The sequence below is a fragment of the Stegastes partitus genome, unplaced genomic scaffold, assembly GCF_000690725.1.
Source record: "Stegastes partitus isolate 25-593 unplaced genomic scaffold, Stegastes_partitus-1.0.2 Scaffold197, whole genome shotgun sequence".
Taxonomy (NCBI): Eukaryota; Metazoa; Chordata; class Actinopteri; family Pomacentridae; genus Stegastes; species Stegastes partitus.
Window position 1 is genome coordinate 420,698 of NW_007577928.1, and position 21,774 is coordinate 442,471.

General features: G+C 40.9%; 2 protein-coding genes across 2 annotated transcripts; one reads left to right on the forward strand and one right to left on the reverse strand.

The window, feature by feature from the left end:
* Positions 1-697: 697 nt before the first annotated feature.
* Positions 698-7,821, reverse strand: ubap1 (ubiquitin associated protein 1). The gene is made up of 7 exons (XM_008280514.1): positions 7,677-7,821; positions 6,180-6,228; positions 5,908-6,032; positions 4,629-5,453; positions 4,328-4,486; positions 3,690-3,791; positions 698-3,516 (listed from the first exon to the last, which is right to left on the reverse strand). The coding sequence occupies exons 2-7, from the start codon at positions 6,217-6,219 to the stop codon at positions 3,376-3,378; spliced, it is 1,392 nt and encodes a 463-aa protein (XP_008278736.1). The 5' UTR covers positions 6,220-6,228; positions 7,677-7,821; the 3' UTR covers positions 698-3,375.
* A 1,676-nt stretch (positions 7,822-9,497) lies between these two features.
* On the forward strand, positions 9,498-21,350 carry ube2r2 (ubiquitin-conjugating enzyme E2R 2). Its single transcript, XM_008280515.1, has 6 exons — positions 9,498-10,085; positions 10,456-10,645; positions 13,515-13,601; positions 14,252-14,349; positions 15,249-15,383; positions 15,520-21,350. The coding sequence occupies exons 2-6, from the start codon at positions 10,469-10,471 to the stop codon at positions 15,803-15,805; spliced, it is 783 nt and encodes a 260-aa protein (XP_008278737.1). The 5' UTR covers positions 9,498-10,085; positions 10,456-10,468; the 3' UTR covers positions 15,806-21,350.
* Positions 21,351-21,774: the final 424 nt, after the last annotated feature.

Here is a 21,774-nt window from a genome sequence, read left to right on the forward strand (position 1 = left end):
AGCAATATTTAATGAAAAATGCTAACTTTGCAAAAGTTTATGCTGACAAAAATGTAGTTCTGTTAATTGACTGTGATTCACAACAACTACTATTTGTGTGTGATGTATCTGGCCTGTTATCTCATATTCCCTGCTATTATTGTGCTTATTGAGGACTTCTAGTGGTCACCTTAAGATGGTTATAATCTCAGGCTACATGCAAAAAAATCACACATCTTTTATATTAAATCCACATGACAAAGGGCTAACTGGATTTTCTTAAGATGGCTGTTATTTGCATCAGCATCAACGTATGGTTGATGCAAAAATTTGAAAAACACACAGATGAGGAGTACGATCAGGGACATTCATTTGGATCTGGGAACAGATGTTACCTGTGGTTTTGTAACCTTCCTGGTTTATTTGCCCTGATAACCACAGGCAGGCTGCATATGGCCTCTACTCTTTAGCATATTGGTCTTTCTTTCTGCTGACCAGGCCTCACAGTTGGATGTTTCCAGCTGTCAGTGACAATACCTGGATGGACAAAGATCTGTATTGTTGTGGTCTTGTCAAGTGAACAGAGAATAAAAATATGTTTGCTGTAGTTGTACTTCCTCATCTACTTAATGTATCATATTTAATCTACTGTGATCATACTTGGAAAAAAAACATTATCAAACTGAGCTCAAAAAGCAAGACCAGCAACAATCAACAGTCTCACTGAAAAGATGTGCACATTTAATCATGTGTTTTTCAAGAGGAAATTAAACATTTTATAAATCACATTTTAGGAGCTTGGGAAAGAACGCTTAGCTCAACCATTTTTTATTATACTAATAAAATATTTCAATGTTCTGAAGATTCATTATGTGGTGACTTAGATGTGAATCTGATATATAAACCCTTAAATGTTATCCCTTAAATAATGAGAATGTAGTTGCACTTTATCCCTTGTACAACTTGAAGATCAGGACAGAAACAGGAGGCATCAATGGAGGAGGTCCAGACCCATCCACACTGTAAACAGCCCAACTTAGGTGGCTGTCAGAGGAGAGCCAAGTGAACATTGACTTGCTTTATCTCGGATTACCAACACCACACTTGAATCAAGTATGGAGACAATAAGACAATAATACCACTTATGTGTTTGTCTCTTAGGTAAGTATACCTGTCTTCTTTATCGCGGTAATTAAAAAGGCATTAAAAAAAAAAAAAAAACTAAGTGAAAACACTCAACTGTCGATCATATCAACCACATATCAGACTTAAAACACTGGCTAAAGTAACTCTACTAACATGACTCCTTGCTCATGACATGTTACTCCCCTCCATTAGGGATTCAAACACCAAAAAAATAGCAAAATTTGACTCAAGGATAGATTTAGGATGTTGCCACTGAAGCAAAGAGTGGCATGCTTCCAGTTTGGGAAGTTAATTTACCGCAACTTTGTGGTTTGAATAGTTCTCTATATTCTGCAGACGGTTTGTCACTATTAATAGTTTCTATCAAACAAGTAAAATGATATTTGTATTGGCAATAAAATATTCTACTACTGTTTTGTTCTCAAATAGAGTAGTGGTTAGAAATGTTCTACTTGCACATTGAACAGAGGACAAAATATTGGACTTGTCCCAAGCAAAGTGCCAGTTTTATGAGTCACATTTTTACTAACTTTAAGCCCTTAATCTGTTACCATGCCTCTCACAATCCACATCAAAACCACAGAGCTCAAGATTATGGGAATTTTTTGCCATCTTTGCCATTGGTGCAGCTGCATGTTTTTCAAACATTGAACCCAGGAAGTCTATTATCACGCAGGGAAAGAAATAAGAACGTTCTTTACCAAAAAAAAAAACCCTGCAATCAACATTGGAAAATTATTTTTGACCTTTTTTGAAAAGGGACTGTGGAGATGCCAACCGAACTAAAATCAAGAATACTCATTTCATATTACTCATGAGGACAAACAGTGGACAAGTCAACAAACCAAAGTCATGTTTGATTAGATTTTGTCATATGAAATTCAATAACAGAGAATGAATGATAGAAATCACTGAAATCAAATCTTTTCTAGTTTCATCCAAATTTCCAGCAAGGCTTAAAGACCATTACGCATCTCCCAACGATTACTTGAGGCTCAAAGTGCCAGTCAACAGTCACACAATATGAAATGTCTCTATTGCACTGTGATGTGGCTGCAAAAACAACCTTCCATTTACAATTTGTTTCTTTTTCTTCTTCTTTTTTAAACCACTCACTCTTTTCCAGTCTGCAAACAAAGGTTCATGACCGTTAAAAGTGTCACACTTGTAAGTTAACATATCTTACAATAACATATCAAACTCTTTATTTTTAAAATCAAAGTGTCAGTGTACTATTTTAAATAAGTTGATAACTATGAAACGTGTGTGCCTGTGAAGTATGTGACACATCAGTGCCAGTGGGTCATGGGATATTTCTAAATTTCCTGCAGAGGAATTTTCCCCATGTCTTCCCACTCCTTTAGCAGGCTATTCCAGTGCAGGTCGAAGAGCATACTGGGGCAGTAGTACTCTTATGTTCTGAGTTATAATGACTAATGATCAATTATGCAATTCCTAAAACAGAAAGCAAAGAAATGGAATCTTTAAATGGACAAGAAAAAGTGCCCAAAATGAACAGAAAAACAGACATGAGTGAATGAAAGCATAAAGCAGAACAAAATAGGTGCAGGGCACCACAGCACAGAGGGCACTTTTTGAGAGTCAGTTCTCTGTCTGGTGACTGTGCCTTTTTTCCTCTTTTTTTTTCTTTTTTTTTTAAATTTTTAACATTAGTTGGTACAGTGTGTAGAGAGCCTCCTCAAAGCCCCCTATCCCCTCCACCATTTACTAGGTCTGCAGTGAGCAGTGGAAGATGGCAGCTTAGTTGTTTGGGAGTTTCCAAAGTTCACACTGGTCTTTCTGTGATGCACTCAGAGCCGGTCACCAGCCCCTCCCCATTCAGTTCTGCAGTTTTGCTTGCAGTCAGATAAACACTTCCAAGTGGAAGCAAATCAGAATGGCATCAAAATGCCACAGCCTAATTCTTTCATTTTCCCCTTCCCAGCACAGTCATTCCTCCTATTGTTGAATAACATGGCTGTACCAAATCCCGGAACCTAACACCAACCCAAAGTATGGTTACAGTTTAACCCCCTCCACTCTAGGCACACAGTCTTTAAGAAGTGCTGAGACACAATATGTTTTAGCACAGAGAGAAATACAACAGTCTCCCAGCTGTTCCTTCCACAGCCAAGGCAAGGGCAGGGCAGGGCAGGGCATGGTGTGATAGGGTAGGCAGAAGGAAAGGGGCTGTTGGGTGTAGCGGGAGGCATGCCCTGGGGAGAGCTTTGGTGAGCTGACTGGCTTGGCTCAGCTAGCAGTGGCACGAGCCATTAGGTCCTCCAGAGCCTTGTCCTGATCATTGTTGTGGACTAGCAGCACCTCTTTGATGGCGTCCCGCTCAAATCCCATTTCACCAAATCTTGACATCAGCTCAAGAAACTGCAAGGCCTAAGACAGATGAAAAAAAATAAATGTTAAAACTATATTATATAATCTATTAATGAAATCGAATGACTTTTTTTTGCCTCTCACTGAATTAAAATGAAAACATATTCTGCTATGCTTTAATGGTTTCCTATGTTCTTTAAGTGTACGGGTATGTAACGGCAAAATGTACAAACCTTTTCTTCTGAGCACTGGTACATCTCTAAGCATTCCTCCACTGCACTTGCATCAAAGCCCCGCTCACACAGACGATCATGGACAAACAGATAGTCCAGTACCTTGGGCAGACAATAAGCAACTGTTAATCATCTGTCTAGTAACCAGACATTGCATCACAAGTAAAAGAACAACATGGTGCTTACAGTTCTTAAAGAGATAAGGTCAAACAGTAAATAGAAATGACCCCATATTAATGTTCTGTAAGGTTATTCTTTGCTCTTCATCTTACTCTTTCTGCTGCATTAACTTACTATACTAATTCCAAATCCAAGTTCATCATTTTAAACACAAAAGGTTCATATTACATCTGATACATGCAGTACATAAACATACAGAACCTGTTGTACCACATCTGTTAATAGTTGCCATAACAACAACAATAGCAGCTGTACAGAACCTGATCTAATGCCACCACAGACAGTTAGGGGAGTGCAAACCATTTATTTTAAGGCTACATTTACAGGTGTAGTGTATTCAATCTTCACCGTGCAAAATTACAAAAGCACACAAACAAAATAATTCAAAAGCTAAGCATCAGACAGTTAATGTGTTAGTAATCCAGGTTTCTGCGCATTGGGGTGGGAGGGAGTCTTACCTGCTCCACATTCTGCCCTTGTCTTTGCATGGCCCGTAGGACACCTTCATAGGAGTAGCCCATGCCCACAAGCGTTTCCACACACTGACGTTCACCGGGATTCATGCTGAGAAGGGCTCCGCCACACGGCAGACCAGCAGATCCTGACCCTGGGTTGGCCTTTTAAAAACACACGTGAATATCAATAAAGGTCTAAGATTTTATGACATTTTTATTTACCATCTCCTGCTAATCACCACTATATTGCACACAAACTACAGGCACAATTAGTCACATATGCAGTATGTATTCTTGCACTCACTGGCTTTGGTGTGCCACTCTTGGTGTGGCAGGGTGGCTCAGGTGTAACAATAACTTGAGTCTTGGGTAGGGTTGGCGGGCTGCCATTAGGCAGGCTCTGCCGAGGAGCAGGAACGGGTGCAGCGAGTGAACTGTATCTAACTGGCTCTGGGTCACCAGAGTCAGAGAGCTTGGGAAAAGTCAGAGAGCGAATGTTACAGGGTCGATCGTCTGTATCAAACCCTGCTCTTCCAGGATGTCCAACTCTGTCCATGTCCAGCAAGTTAACCAATCCATTGGGTTTGTGGGTAAAGCCTGGTTTAGCTGAGAGGCTGGTGTTGGTGCTGGGTGGCGATGGGCTGTTTCCACGTGATGCTGACCCTGGCTGAGAGACCTCTGGTGGGGACACCGAAGGAGGAGGCTGAGGTTGGGGCTGGCTCTGGAGGATGCTCCTTAGCTCCTCCTTATCATCCAAAGTTTTGAGTTCCAGCTTGTCAAAGGGGTCTTCTTCCCGCTCAAAGTCGGCTAGATTGAGGCTGTGTGGCTTAGGAGTGCTAGGCTGGGTTTTCCTGGGGCCAAGGCTTGGGGCGGGTAGTGGGGTGAGAATGGCATCATGGCTCAACCCTGCCAAAACAGGGTTTAGCGCTGGTGGTGGAAGGTCCTGGTCCTCTGCAGCAGAAAGGTGTTTTTTCTCGCCACTGCCATCAATGTCCTGGGCCTGAGTCAAACACTCTCTGCTCTCTGACTCCTGCTGAGCTGCCGCCTCTTCTGCTCTGGCCTCTGCTGCTCTGGCCTCAGCCAGTTCTAGCCCCCAGCGCACAGTACGTCTCTCCAGAGAAAAGTCATACTGTTGAGGAAGTAGGAAGAGGAGGATGAGGGTGATAGGCAAAGAGGACACAGAATAACAAAGAAAAATAATTATTCTATTAATATTTAGTATAACAGTCACTTGATATTACAACTCCAGCTTAACTTCTATAGAACTTAAATATCAGGACTTGACTAAACTGAAGATTTCAGGTTGTTCTAAGTATTGTACCATATTACTGTAAACCATAAAAGGTACATCATTTCAAGCAGATGTGCTAAACTCTTTGCAATAACTGAAAAAACTTCTTGTACCAAACTGTCAGCTCACTGACAGCATGTGCTTAGCTACAACTATCTGTTAAAATGCCCATTAACCAAGCATGACTTGACTGCGTATAATGAAATATGACCAAAAGTATGACGTGCAAAGCTAAATGTAGGCCTCAAATAACATCAATGCAAAATCAACACCTTCCCTGTACCTGACTCACCTGTGTGTTCAAAAGTAAAGAGCCACAGTCTGGCAGACAGAAACCAACAGGCAGCCCCACTTTGGCTGGACAGCGGAATTTATCATTTATCTTGAAAGAAACATCATCAAGGTAGCTGATGGGTCCTGTGTACCAAAAAGCAAAGTATATTATTAGAAGAATAGACACTGGAACGACCAACACTTGTCACCTTGAACATATACTAAATTCACAGCTCAAAACATCAGTATAGTTTAACAGTGAGCCAAAAGTGTATTAAAAGAAGCTCTTGCCGTTGTTATATGCATCTGTTCCAGACTTCCTCGCAGCCATTTAGAGTCACTGAAAACAGAAATGAGTGCACAAGTTAGTGAACAGCAAGACTGACGATTACCAACCATAGGCCAGTGTTTCTTAAAATGGCGAAACAATACAAAAAAAGGCCCAAAGTGGATTTCCACAGTCCTTCTTGCACCCGCCTTTGCATGTGACATTTGATCAGACACGGAAGCTTCTGACATTACACCGCAGCATGTCTTTCATAGAGATAACAGTCCAACGGAACAGTTTTAATCAAAGCACAAGTGAAATGACACTTTGTCGCATGCCAGTGCAAATCATCCCCCATCCATTCTTTGTGCATTAGCTGCTTTGAATCTTAAGTCACATAATCCAGTTATTTGGTCATGCTGTGCAACAATGCCTCACATTATCAGCACAGAGAAGCCACTGTATTCAATCTGCGAAACACAGAACTTTGATCTCTGTGCTAATGTAGAGCAGTGTTCATTATAAAACATGACTGATTGACCCATTTACACAGTTGACTTGTTGGTAAAAAAGTACTTAAAACTCCAGTAGGCTAAAGTTTAAATAAACAATCTATTAATTTGCAGACCTATTATGATGGTTTTGTTAACTGCCTATATGAAAAAAGAAAAAAAAAAGAAAAAGAAAAACAAGCATTTGTACATTAGACTGACACAAAATCTCACCATTTTAATACTGTGGCAATGGACCACACATAATCAAGGTGAAAAAGCGTAAACAGTTTAGTTTTGTGTTTACCCTACAGTTACTAGCTAATAGTAGTTGGGGACAATGTTATGCAACACCCGATCACACATGTTGCTGTGTCGTAGCTATTTTAACATCTTAGCTTGTACACAGAGTTAGGGTGGAGCAAACACGAGTTAGTATTAACATTGCAGGTACCAGGTACAATGATAACAGCATTGGACAGCACGTCATGGTAGATGGGTTAGCTAACTTAGGGTGCGCTCAACTGCGTCCAACTTAAAACAAAAACGATAGTCGTAGCTGACCGCAATTTCAGGCAGGTTTCTGTTAAAAATGTTTCGTTTCAAGGCTCCCAGCTGTCACGTCTGGCTCACAAAAGTTGCCAAAAGAGGCAGTGAAGTAAGATATACTAATTAGCTCGTGTCACTTAAGTTATTGTAGCCTTAGCCACAAGCTAAGCTATTTGTATGTTTGGTTACTCCTAGCTCAATACGCTAACAGCTACCAAACAGTGGGAAGTCAGCGTCGCGTACGGCATTAGCTTAGCTGGTATTACGGGGATATACAGGCCGAATAAATGAATTCATCGAGAATCACCACCAGACACTGGGTAATAGACTTGGGGGAATGCCACTGTTCATGCTAATACGCTTAGCTTCGCCAGTGGCCTGGTTCTAACGTTATGTGGCCGGATAGAACAGACTGCTGTCTCTGCTGCCACCGCCCCTCACATAAAACTGAACTCACATATAAACACAGAGCTCTCTCACCAGTATCTGCTCCGTCTTGCCCTTTCAAAATTCAGACGACGTCTTTTCGCGGTGGCACTCCAATTTAAACTGTTCTCCGAGTGAGTTTTATTTATACTGAAACCTCTTTCCTGCTTCAGCGTAGGTCGCCATCTTGATTTGTCAAGCTCTCTGCCACTGGTTCCTGTTTAACGTCACTCGCCAACATGACGTCTGATCGTGACACGGCAGTGCTTATTAGTTGCTACCAGCGACTTTTTAAAAAAATTAATCCGAATAATCGATTGTTCTAAATTATTTATTTTAAAAAAGACTGACAATAATTAATGAATTTAATTAATAATTAATTTCGTTTCATTTTATTGTGATAAACTGTGTGCCATTGTATACTGCAGCACAGCAAAAATGTAAACAAATGTTTGTATGTTAAAGTAAAAAGCTGTAGGAATAAACTAGAAACTCCAACATGATACAAATACATTTTTAAAAAGAGCATTTACTATTTTAGCAGTAATGTAACTGCTGATATTATTCATAATCAGAAGTGATTCTGATAAACACCAAATGCCAAGTGTAAATTACCTTTTCCATAATTTTTCATCTCAGTTAGGTTTAGGCTACTCTGTCAACAACTTATTACCTAGAGACACTCATTCACAGCATTTTAACATTATTGGCCAACATCTCAATTTAAATTTTCACTAGAAAGTCAGTCCTGATATCAGTAAGACTTGCTGAATAAATATAACTTAACCAACCACATACATCACATATCTCCCATCTATTGTTTCTCACAATATAGGGGGAAAATAATAAGTTATGAATAACTCTAAGGGGAGGCAGCTTTTTAACAAACCAAGCAATGTTATTAATCTTTTATTTTTAAGGTTAACGATATTGTTTATCTTCACAAATGAGACGTTACTTGAAATATAGTTAGTGGATGCATTTGTTTTCCCTGGTTTCTAAAGTCATGTTTGTCTAAATCGGAAAGAAAAAAAATGTTATATGTGTAAATACAATATACAGCTGAATACATCATTGAAACGTGAACAAAACATATTCACATTTTAAATATATACATTTACGTGTGTTTGGAAGTGCTGCGGTGATGTTTTTTTTTTTTTTTAAAGTAAAATTGTGTAATACATGTAAATGTTATATATAGTTAAAACATAAACAAAAAATACTCACATTTAAATTATATGCATTTACATGTGTTTTGAAGGGCTGCTGTTAAATTTGTTTAAGAAAAACGACAACAACGTGTTATGCACATGTATATGGAGAGCCAAACCTGTCATAATTAGAAATAAATTCATAAATGAGGAAATAAATAATTAAGTATATGTCATTTTTTTTACATTTTCCTTTAGGTGAGGAAAAGCAAAAATGTGCAAGAGTGGGAAAATACATATGAGCACATTAGGAAAAGCGGAAAAGCAAAAATAAATGCATAAATAAATAAATGTGGAAATAAAATTACTAGATGTGAGATAAAATAAATGAGCATGCAAAAAAATAAATGTGGAAATATAAAAATAATACAAACAAGTGTAAAAATGATACATCACTGTGGAAATAAATATAAATGTGGGAACAAAAAATAAAGTAGGTTTAAAAAAAATCAATGACTAAATGGATAAATGAAAGGAAAACGTAAAAACAAAACAAAACATGCATTTAATTATTTATTCCTTCATTTATTCATTTCTTTTTTAAAAGAATTATGACAGGTTTGGCACTCCATACATGTATGTCGTTATGTCTTTTTTTCCCCCAGCATCGGGTGCGCGCACGTCACGTTCAGACCCGTACGCGCTTTACGTTCCGCAGACACGCGCAATGATAGCCGGAAGCATCGATGGGAGGAAAATAAAAATCGATTAAATCCACTGTAATTCGCGAGTGTAAACCTCTCACTAACTGTCCTTTTTGCGACCGTAGGCTCGTATTTCTCAGTCTTTTACACTGCAGCTGTGCTGGAGGGGACGGTAGAGAGCAGAAACCTGCTCCATTTGAACGAAGTTGCTCGGTAGGGGTTTAGCTGACGTGTGGAGAAGTTGAGACTGCCAGAGAGCAGATAAACAAATACAAACAAGCAGGGATCAGCTGAGCGCCTGTCCGAACCGAATCAGCAGCCCGGAGAGATGGCAGGGAGAGCGAGACTCCTCTTTTGCGCCCAAGAATGATCCACAGGAGACCGTGACTTACACTGATACTTGCTCCATGTCAACTGTCAACACTGGCACACAAAGAATTTCGGAAACACAACACGAGGACCAGCCATAGGCTTTAGCAGAAAATCCACTGCTCCTGTCACTGTCTCTTTTTCAAGACATAGCCAGGTTAGCATGGACAGCCAATGAGTTTACCCTCCACTTCTCAGCTGTAACGAAACGAAACACATTACAGTGCAAGGAGACAGAGGTAAACACTTTTTGTTAACTTTGCTTTTTTTCCCCATAAAGGGCCTGCGAACTAAACCACTGACCTAAGCTAGCTTGGCAGGCCACATATCCTGTTTGTGTTTGAAATTTTTATGTAGCGTTCAGTTTGCCAGCAGGACCGTTGTCTAATCGGGTGTGCTGTTTCATGTTTCCCCCTGCGTTTTCTAGAAGGATTTGAATCAATACAAAACAACAGCTAAGGCATTGTGGTTGTTTGCTGTGGAGTCAGATTGTGATCATGAGCAGAGAAATTTAAGTAGAGCCTTGTACGTGTTTTCAAGTTCCTAATATTTCTGTGCACTTTGCAATCCTCACCCACCTTTTGACTGATCTGTGGCTACTGGTGTCAGGAGTGGAACTAACATGGCCCACCAGGCAACCCCTAGTTCCCAGAAGGCCCTGATGATGGAGCTGAAGTCTCTGCAGGAGCAGCCGGTGGAGGGTTTCCGCATCACTCTGGTGGAGGAGTCTGACCTCTACAACTGGGAAGTGGCCATCTTCGGACCCCCCAACACCCTGTACGAGGGCGGCTACTTTAAGGTGGGAAAAACCCCTTCCAGTATATGTAGTCAGAGAAGTCAAAGCAGGGCATCGTGTTTACTTTATGAAGCCTGTGTACAGTAAATTCACTAGCAGGAGATTACATATATATGTGTGTGTACTCCAACTGTGCTGTTGGTGAGAGTTTCTTCCAAAGTAAAACATACAGATTATTAGTGCCGCTCTGAAAACAACCAGGTAGTTCGCTTACAGTGACCCAAAGTGTCACACCAAGTACTCTTGCACTTCTAAAACCTGTAACTTGACAACATCTCACCCCTGCTGGCCTCTAGATTTTTTTTAAGACAGCCATATCTATAGTTTACTAATTTTCAGTTACCCCCCCGTGTCCCCACAATTCTCCGTGCCCAGCCGACACCCTCCTCACTCTGTAATGGTTGTGCTTCAGATAGCTATTTTTAGCTATGAGACCGATATAGATGGCACCTCAGCACAGAGAAAGACTAAGAGAGAAGGGCATGATTAGACCCATCTTCATTTCTTTAATGTTACCTATTCTATATAATGTTCAGAACGTGTAGCAGGTGGAGCCCACTGTCAAACTAGGGCCGAGCAGGTGACGCTGTCGCCCACCAGGAAGGCCAAAATAATACACAGCAGGTATTGCCGTAGTCTGCTCTTTCAGATGGTCAATGCTGCTTTTGCCTTTACAGTGTTATCTATTATTGGATTTACTCAAATCAGATTGATTTACCTTGAGTCACAAATTTGTTTTGGTGTGCTGTAATCTGCGCTACATATTATATTTCATCCTATGTATCTTTAGACATTGGGATCGGATACCACACACACACTAAAATATGAGAAACCTCCGGTGGAACAGCAAAGCAGGGACCCTTCTATTAGCATACACTGATGTGTAATAGGTGCCAAAGCTAAGAGTTACCTCTGGGCACATTTCCACCCGATTATAAGGCTCACAAACATGTTCACGAGCAATTTAGAGTTTTTTATTCACCTGACCTGCATGTCTTTAAACGAGACACGTAACATATTTACACAGAGGCCTCACTCTGCCAACAATTTCAAACCCATGACCTTCTTGCTGTAGGACAGCTAATGCTTACCTCTGAACCACTGTGACTCCCATATAATTATATTAATAAATGACCTGTAGAGTCTGGTTTACTACTGCCCTGATTGTTAGACTTAAGGTGTGTGCAGGTGACCTTCATTTAATGAAAAACTGGTGGAAGTGATTGACTACAGTACCTGTGTGGCTTTGCTGAACCTTGCATGGCTCCTGTGGATGTAACAGCAGTGCAGTGGGTTTAAGAACATACCATCCATAGTCAGGGATGAAGTGTGTTGATGTATCCACGAAAAGTACAGTCAGAGGAGTTTAAAATCAACAGGAGTGTTAAATGTAATTAGTCATTATCAATTTTTATTTCGTGATTTTCATAGATATTTTACCCTTTCACAGAAATGGCTGTGTTGTGTTCATTGGCTGCACTTTTAGTTGTAAAAGTAAGTTATGTATAGGCTATACAGCATGATACAAACCACTTGAGAGCAGCAAGATTTGAAAGAAGAATAAGTTGACAAGCCAGAAAGGTTAGGGAGCAAAGCTTTCTGAACAAGTTAGATGTGAGGAGAAAGACTGGAGCTGATCGAAACTTCGGTGAAACGTAGAGGTCATGTGCGGGCATGGGCACATGTGGCTGCTTATGGAACTGGTTCACTCATCTTTAATGATAATGGAGAAGCATGATGAATTCAGAAATGTACAGATACATTTTGTTTGGCTGTGTACAAAGCAATTCCTCTAATCTCATAGGCTAGACCTTCATTCTGCAGCAAGACAGTGACCCCGAAGACACTGCCTGTGCAACCGAAGCGTTTATCAGTGAAAGGCATTAGATAGGCCAAGTCAGCCACCAGATTTAAACCATAATGAGCATTTTACCTGCTGAAAAGGAGACTGAAATAAGCCTTTGCAACAAACAATTAAAAGCTCCTAATTTTCCAAGTATTCCCAAGGAAGACACTAAAAATTGTTCATATCAGTGGCTCATAGAATTGATGCCACTGTTGCATCAAAAAGCTATACGACTAAACTGTTATTTCCGTTGACATGAACCCGTTAACCTGCTTTTGCGCATCTGAAAAAAGTGGAAACTCACACCAGTGCAACATGGCGTCTGTGTTTTTAATGTCCCATGGCTGCAGTAGTGCAGTGACTAGCTGTGGAGTAGTGATAGTCCTATCTGACTGACAAGCAGTGGGAGCCGAGGTGGCGTTACACACACCCGGGCCTACAAGCCTTTCACCCAGATAATTGTGCAATACTTTGGAAAGAAAACACAGAACCAGGAGCACCTAATGTTATGTCCCGTAATGTCCGGTGCTTATAAAATATTTATGGAAATGCAGTGTGATTGTAGGTCTGGCTGAATGTGTGATTTCTGTGTTATGACATGTTTCAAATAAAAGGTTACAGGAAGCAGCTTTGTGGTGAAATACCTGCCACCACTGAGCTTGTGAGGTTCAACAATTCAGTCATAAGAGAGCTTATTATTATTTAATCTAGCATTACAGTTTGACTTGAAGAGCGAACAGAATCTATTTTGTAGCATGACTACACTTGGACTAAATTCATCAACTTACATTTCTGGTTTCTCAATGTTTAAATGATATCAGCTTGCATGACCAAACGGTTCATTTTGATAGTGTTTCGCTTCAAAACCTAAAGGAAGAACTTATTTTGTCAGGCCAGCAAAACTCTCTGTTATACAGTTTACAGATATATCTGGTTTTGATTTATGTGGAGAGTGTTATCATAACTTTAATCAAGCTCGGCTGTCTGTAAAATGTTTTGACTGTCAACCTCTGCTTGTTCTTGCAGGCTCACATCAAGTTCCCAGTCGACTACCCGTACTCCCCACCAACTTTTCGCTTCCTCACTAAGATGTGGCACCCCAACATCTATGAGGTAAAGCTTTTTGTGTTTTTTGTTTGTTTTGGTGACGATATGATGCCGGTTTGGCATGTATGTTTTACCTTGACATGTTAATATGACGGTTTATGGTGATGGAAGTGTGTCACTTTTCAACTTGAGCACGTTTGGTTTGACTCACTCCAGAGGGCAGAGTAGTTTTACAGTGTTTGAGCAGAGTTGTAGTGATCTGGTGTGCAGCGACTGTGCAGGATTGTGTGGAGATCGAGGCAGGGACCTTATAGATCCGCACATTCTAAAGAAAGCAGCAGTGTAGACTTGCATCAAAGCCATGCTAGGGAATTATTTTCAGGGGAAAAAAAAAAGAAAATGTAACTTTAATTTACAGGGATGAGTTTTACAGATCAAAATTGTCCGTAGGTGTGAATGTGAGTGTGCTTGGTTGTCTGTCTCTAAGTGTAGCCCTGCGATAGACTGCCGACCTGTCCAGGGTGTCCCCTGCCTTCACCCTAAGTCAGCTGGGATAGACTCCAGCCCCCCCGCGACCCTAGTGAGGATTAAGCGGTGTATAGATAATGGATGGATGGATGGATGGAGTTTTACAGAGCAAAGAGAGATTTTAAACATTCCGACACCTTCACGTTTACATGGCAGATGTTATAAAGTGTCTTTTGGTCTTCTTCCAGAATGGAGACGTGTGCATCTCCATCCTGCACCCTCCTGTCGATGACCCACAAAGCGGGGAGCTGCCCTCTGAAAGGTGGAACCCCACTCAGAATGTCAGGTAATTTATTTTTTCTTTTTCTGTGTGCACTTGAATCTATTCTGTAACATATATGTGCAGTCTAACTAGTCTTTTCATTGCTGGAACTTGTTGTCTTATTGTACGATAGATGTAATTAAACTGAATGTGGATGACAAAGCTAAGGGTTAAAGGGGAACTTTCCCCATTGTTTTATACATTAAAGTTGGTTTACAAGTCTTGGGGAGTACCACTACTGTAAAAAAGTAGTTTGAAGCATCTCAAGTGATGTCACATGGCAGCTCTGTTGGGGACTAAATACTGCAAGTTTGAAAATCAATTAGTCAGAAAGATGTGAACTCACTAACCTTCTATAGCCAGCACCACATTTCTGCTTGAAGCTTAATTAGCTGCCATTAGAGCAATAAGCAACACATCCAGATTTCTAAAACAGCAGAATGCGGTTGAGTTGCATTGGGGGTAAAGTAAATGCCGAGTCCTGACAGTGAAGACAAACGTGTGGAATAGAACGGATGCATCGTTTTTATATGCAAAATCTTTGGTGTAGTCTGTTTATAGTCCCTCAGCATCTGCAACAAAAACATGAACGGTCATCAGACACATACAACTTCTACTATTCCTTTGTTCTGCGTTACATCTAAAGGAGAAGCCGTTTATGAACTTCTTCTAAATTTAGCAGGTCAGCAGGATTCACAGAGTTGAGGTAAAGTGCTGAGTCTGTGTTTGAAAACCTGAACAGATTGGGCGTAGCATGTAATTGAACCACGAGAGAAAAGAGGTGAGCTAACGCCTCTGTCGGAGCTGGCATGAAGCTTGTGAAGTTTCAAAAAGCCTGTGTGGCGCTTTTCTTTTCATATGATGACAGAATGCAGTATTAGAGTGTAATCATTTTTGTCTGTGTGTTGTTCTTTGATGATCAGGACCATCCTGCTCAGTGTGATCTCTCTGCTCAATGAGCCCAACACGTTCTCCCCAGCTAATGTGGATGCCTCTGTTATGTTTCGCAAATGGAGGGACAGCAAAGGCAAGGACAAGGAGTATGCAGAGATAATCAGGTAATATATGTTGTTTACGTACAGACGAATGTACGTTAGAATTACTTACAACAAGCGTAGTTCATGGAATCAGTACACTCATTTTCTCAATCTGGAAAAATGCTTAAACACGGACTTATTTCTGATTTTCCTGCAGGAAGCAGGTAATGTCAACAGCAGCGGACGCTGAGCGCGATGGCGTCAAGGTGCCGACCACATTGGCGGAGTACTGCGTCCAGACCAGGGTTCCCTCTCAGGACAGCAGTTCAGACCTCCTCTATGACGACCTCTACGACGATGACATGGAAGAGGAGGACGAAGATGAAGACGAGAGCGAGATGGAGTCCGTAGGTGAAGCCGGGGGGATGAGCAGCGTGGAGGACGGCGGAACGTCTACCAGACGTTACGACAACCAGGACGACTCTGGCAACGAAGACTCATGATGATCTGGATGATAACACCTCCCTGCCAACTCCCCCGCCACCGTCCCTCTTTTTTCAATGTGTGTGCGTGCGTGCGTGTGTGTGTGTGTGTGTGTGTGTGTGTCTGCACATACAGTGGGGTCAAAAGTCTACTGCCAAAAACTTTTCATCATTTATTAAACTAATAGTGTTTGGTCAAATAATAGTTCTCAGATGCTGTTACATAGCTTTTCAGCAGACGTTTGTTGGTACTGTTTTCACTGAAAGTCAGAATTTGGTGTTTCCACCGTTTGCCTTAATTACAGCTTGCACTCTGTCTGGCATCAAATGTTTTGCAGAGGTTGGGAGTTGAATTATTCCAGCACTGTTTCAGAGCACCCTGAGAGTGTTTTTGATGTTAACTTTTAAAACGCTCCATTGAAGCGTTGGAGGTTCCATCCTTTTCCACACCACTTTAAACAACAAATGATGACATGCTTCTGCAGAGTCAGTAGAAGTGTGCGACTCTAGACAAAGCGAAATATCCCTGCGCCTGAATACTGACATAACTGCATTCAACTCTAGTTTTTAATTCCTGTTTTTAATCACTGTCTTGTGCAACAAAATCCTCACTTATTGCACTTCAAGTTGTTTGGTTTCAATCATGAAGTTAACCATCTTTATTTAATTTCTTCAGTCTTCATCAATGAAATATCAGTATTGTTGAGTCCAGGCTAAACCATTACACTCTAAATAGAGTGGTTTGGTCACTGCTACAGATTTTTTTTTTTTAATGCAGGCACGGCTCTGTTTTATTGCAACATTTATGCTTTGTTCATTGGTATTCAGATGGTCCCGGTCTGGATGACAACAGCTTGGTTTTATGAACGTCTTTCCAGCCTGTGATTTAGTGCAGAAAACAGTGAGGCTCCAAATTAACTTCACAATGTCTTTTGACTTACGAGTACTAATAGAAACAGTGCGGAACTTTGTTTCACAAAGTCCAATATGATTTGTACTGCGCAACAGGAACCTATAGATGTTCATGTTTGAATCACGCTGTGTAGAAAGTCAGGCTAAATCTTCTAGTTTATCATTATTTCATTTACTGAGGTGCACTTCCCAAAGATACAACCGATACTTGTATTAGTTCTGAATAATGCATTATTTATTTAAAAAAACCACTCTCTGAGTAAACATTGTCTTAGTTTCGATAAATGATGAAAACAAACTGTCCTTGTGGTGGTCTCTTGAACCCCACTGTAGCCAGCCGGCCCCTTGGCCTGGCTCGTCCACGACGGATTGTTTGATTTCGCGTTGAGAGAAAGATTGGATCTATCCACTGTGTCTTTCCTTGTTGCTGTTTTTCTATGTTTATTTGTTTGACACTGTCCTCCCTGACTTGTCTCCTGTATTTTCTGGGATGGCTCAGACAGTCTGGCATTGGGACACTCTGCTGTTTGGCTCATTAACCAGTCGATGAGCTGGCCAGCTTGTCCTGTCTCTGTCATTCAGTGCGTCCCATGGCAGAAGATCTCTGTCCCTCACGCCTGTCTGTTCGACTTTGATGCAATCAACTTAAACTTGCAAAACGCGGGCTCTGCCGTGACTTCACTCTCCCGGGGGACACCTTCAGTAGTGTCCATCACAATGTCTCCCACATGATCGCCCCCCCTCCCCCCCTGCCAAAGCAACGTCATTTGGTTATGGGGTGAACAAGGTGAAGACTTTTTTTTTTTCTCTCACGTCGCCTCCTGCACCTCTCTCTGCCTCTTAAACCTCAGGGCCTCAATAGACTTTCACTGAGAGAGAAAAGCCAGTCAAAGAGAACCTTAAGACACAAACTGCTCCTCATCGCCACCTCCTTTTCTTACTTTCTGCATCACTCGGTGTTATTAGAGGGCCAAGAGTGCTCAGAAAGTCTCCAATCCCACTGCTCGCGTTTACACGTGACTGAGTGTTGCTGTTGGTCCCGATTAAGGTTCTTCAAGTCGTTTTCTTTTTTTGGTAGGAAAGAGTCAAATAAAGAAAAATCTAAATACATCCGTAGGGACTTTCTCCTCAAGGCAAAGCTCACATTATGTTGCGATAGATGTGAAAATGTTCCGTTTTTGCGCCGTGACTCCAACTTACGCTTCAATGCAAGCTAGTGAAAATTGGACGTTGTTACCGTGCTGCACCACATTAAGAGTCTGTTTATCGACAGGGACAAAATCAACACGCAGCTTAGAAACACATTTGCATTTGAATGAACATGACACTGATTGCCTGTTATCTGTGCGTGTGTGTATATTTACATTTACTATTCATATTGGCTATGATGTCAGGGTTTTCCTTGTTTCTGTTTCTGTGGAATCAGTGGGGACTTCTGTCACAGGAGTTGAGTTTGCCCAAATGACCTTTTCGACTTTGTCCAGTTAAGAAAACATTCGGTGTGTTTGCACTTTGTCCTAGTGCTGTTTTGGGTGGCCCAAATCGGCCAAGGATTTGACTGATTTAAAAAAAAAAAAAGAAGAAGAAGAAAAGAAAAAAAAAAAACACCCTCTAAGTATTAAGCTTTTGAACACACTGAACAGCATAATGTGACTAATATTACTTGTGTTGCATCAAGTACACCACACACTTTGAGCTATGTTTTATGAATCTGCTGCCCCGTTTAACACAACGGAGCAACTGGGGCAAAACCTGTGATTCCAACGGATGGATTTTATGCCAAGGAACCCACGTACAGCCCCACCAACTGTTGATTTTAAAGACTTATGGAGCAATGGATGCATGTAGTGGATTTAATGCTGTTTGAAAAAAACTCTTTATGAGTTACCTTTTGGATTTTAATGTGAAGCCAAAGGAGTGAAACATTTTCTCCTGGCCCTGCGCTTTGGAGGCTCACGTTGTGACTGGATTCTGTTGAGGACGGGGAGACGAAAAATCCACTCCTGAACCGGACCTTTTATTGGATTCGATATCACGGCACAAGAGGAGCTGGATACATGCCAGACATTTGGAACTTTTCTTGACGTGGTCCCCCGTTTTTGCCCATCCCTTACCATATAGAAAAGAAGTAAAAATCAGTAGTAAGCAATGAAAAGTACCAATTTCATGTGTGTCTGCTAACGGAATAGTTGAACATTTCAAGAAATATATGTTTTCTGATTGTGAGTTGGATGCAAAGATTGATACCAGAATGTCTATTAAATATGGAATTACTACCAGCAGCAGGTTAGCTCATTTTAGCATTAAAAGTAGAGTCTGTGATTCTGGAGAAAGATTGTTTATACATAGCTGGTTAGCACCTTGAAGCCCCTTTCAGACATGCTGTCGTTTCTGTTAATCTGATGGCTTCTACATGTGTCGGCTTCATGTCACAAGAGAGCTGCTTTTCAGTGAAAGTCGCAATGGCAGTAGGTTGAACCCAATGACGCTTCTGTGTCGCTTTAAACGAGTCTGAACAGATCGGCACAAATAAGTAATTTAGGTAAAGCTTTTTCCGCATCTCAGCACTGGTATTGGTCCAAAAAATATGAAAATGTACGCAGAAGACTGAGCTTGAATCTGAAAATCACAGGACATTTTTCTTTTCCTCTTTGCAATTTTACAGTTATTAGAAACTGAAATTAAAATAAAACTTACAGCAACGAAACAGACTATAACAGATTCATGAGATTCATCTATTATAAATATGACCCAGATTTTGGCTAAATGTTAACAGGACTTTAGTTTGTTGCCTCCAGCTGTTCAGAGTCTTACCTCCGAGTTTATAGTCGATTAAAACCTGCATCAAAAAGCAGCAGGCTCCACAGAAGTATCTCAGAATCAAGAGAGCAGCACGTATTCACGCACAACAGAAGTAAGTGTATTGATTGCTATAATTATAAATTACCTCTGACGCGGAGACAGAATCAGTCTAATGGGAAGCCTGTCATTTATCACAAAGCAAACTTGGATTCAACCTTCTGTTTGTAAGTGCATTATTATGCATTATATCACTAGATGGACCATCCAGCTTCACATGTATGACAAATATTACCTTGGCTCTCTGTGTCACTGTTGTGGGTGTATCTGAATGAAGCTGTGAGGAACGTTAATGTAAAAGTGACCTCTGTGATGACAGAATGCCATCGCTTCGACAGATTGATGTTATGTATCTCGTGTCTGAAAAGGGCTTTGGACAGCCAGATTTACGGTGCCGCTCACTCCCACCGCCCCCGTCTTGTCGTCCCTCCTCCCTTCCCTCCTGTCCTGTGCATGAGCAAGAACACGCAAAGGACGCTGTGGAATAGTGTCGTGCAAATCAGTCCGAGCCACTTTGTTTCCCTGTTAGAGAGCCAAGGCTGTGGAAATGATGCAAAGCAAGAGGACTGTGAGGAGATAAACACTGAATTTCACCAAAACTGTTGGATGTGAATCACTGACTCCACCTTTAAGACTGGAAACAGTGAAGCATGTAGCCAGCAGGAACACAATCTTTAATTTAATTTACACCTAATTAACACTTTATATCTGTTTAAAAAAAAAGAACAGAGAATGACAGGTTGGGGTTTTACCTGGTTTATGTGCTGGACTATAATCTGGCCCGGATTTCCCAAAAAAATGCCTTTTGAAAAAAAAACAAAACACTTGAGGTTGCTTCCCCCTTGTTTCCAGTCTTTGTGCTAAACTAGGCAACTTGTGGCAGTAACTTGACATTTAACAGACTACAACTTCTATCAATCTTCTCATCTGAGCCTCAGCAAGAAGCAAATTTCCCAAAATGTCCAACTACTGCTTTCGAGCCAAGTTACTGCCTCCCATCACAAGTTTGGAAATCCACATTTTTGTTTTGTTAGAGCGTCGTCTAGGTTTAGTGTAGCCCTTATGATAGCGATTTGATGATCAGTTTGAAGCTCTTCAGTATTCTGCATTTTTAAAATTTGAATTAATGCCTCTTTTTTTCACAACAGGGGCAGGTGGAGAACGGCTTAGAAGGCCTTTTGAGCGAAGATCGAACTATTTTTCAAAAACTCAAGCTAAGAAACGACTCACTAAAAACAGACTGCAGTCTAAGATGTCGAGATGTTAGTCCATGCACACTGTTACGTACAAAAACTGAATGAAATCATTTAGTTCATTTAATCTGTGTGTGTGTGTTTGTGTGTGAGTGAGCATGTGTGTGCACAAGTGTGTATTTTCTGAAGTGTTGGCCGACACTGTGAGGTCACACGCTTACCAGACTGACCTGTCCACAACGTTACCACAATGTGTCCGCCGCACCTATCGATGTTAAAGCTGTCCTTGTTGGTTTCATCTTTGATTTTTTTTTTGTCTGTTTTTTTTTTCTCCCCCGCTCATGATTTTGTGTTTGTGAGGATGCAAACATCACTCATAAAGTTTCTATTGTAAAAAAACAAAACAAAACAAAACAAAAAAACAGAACTAGATTGTTGGATTTGTTTGCAATATTGCTTTGATATGTGTTACTAAAGCCCACGTGTCATGAAAAACGGACAACACAGCAAGTTTTGGACTAAGATTAGGAGCGATATTCAGATGGACAGTTGTTGTGGTTAAGTTGGAGAATCATTCAAAAATAAAACCGTATGTCATCAAAGCCTGCTGAGAGATTTTTATCTTATTTTGAGCCGCGAACTGCTCGTTACCACAGCACGCTGCCTTGAATATTAGCACGTTGTAGTTGATTTATTATCATTCAAATGACAGAAAAATGTATAGTGATGTGTAGCCATGCATTTAGTTTTGGTTTTATTTGTCCAGATGTTGATTTCTGTCTCTGAGAAGTGCACCTCCACATCACTCTGTTTGAGGTGAATGGAGTTTTGTTTGTCCTGCACATAATATTTGAAGAAAAATATAATTTCACAGAAACGTTCATCCATCCATTATCTAAACTTAATCCTCACTAGGGTCGCGGGGGGGCTGGAGCCTATCCCAGCTGACTCCCTGGACAGGTCGCCAGTCTATCACAGGGCTACACTTAGAGACAGACAACCAAGCACACTCACATTCACACCTAC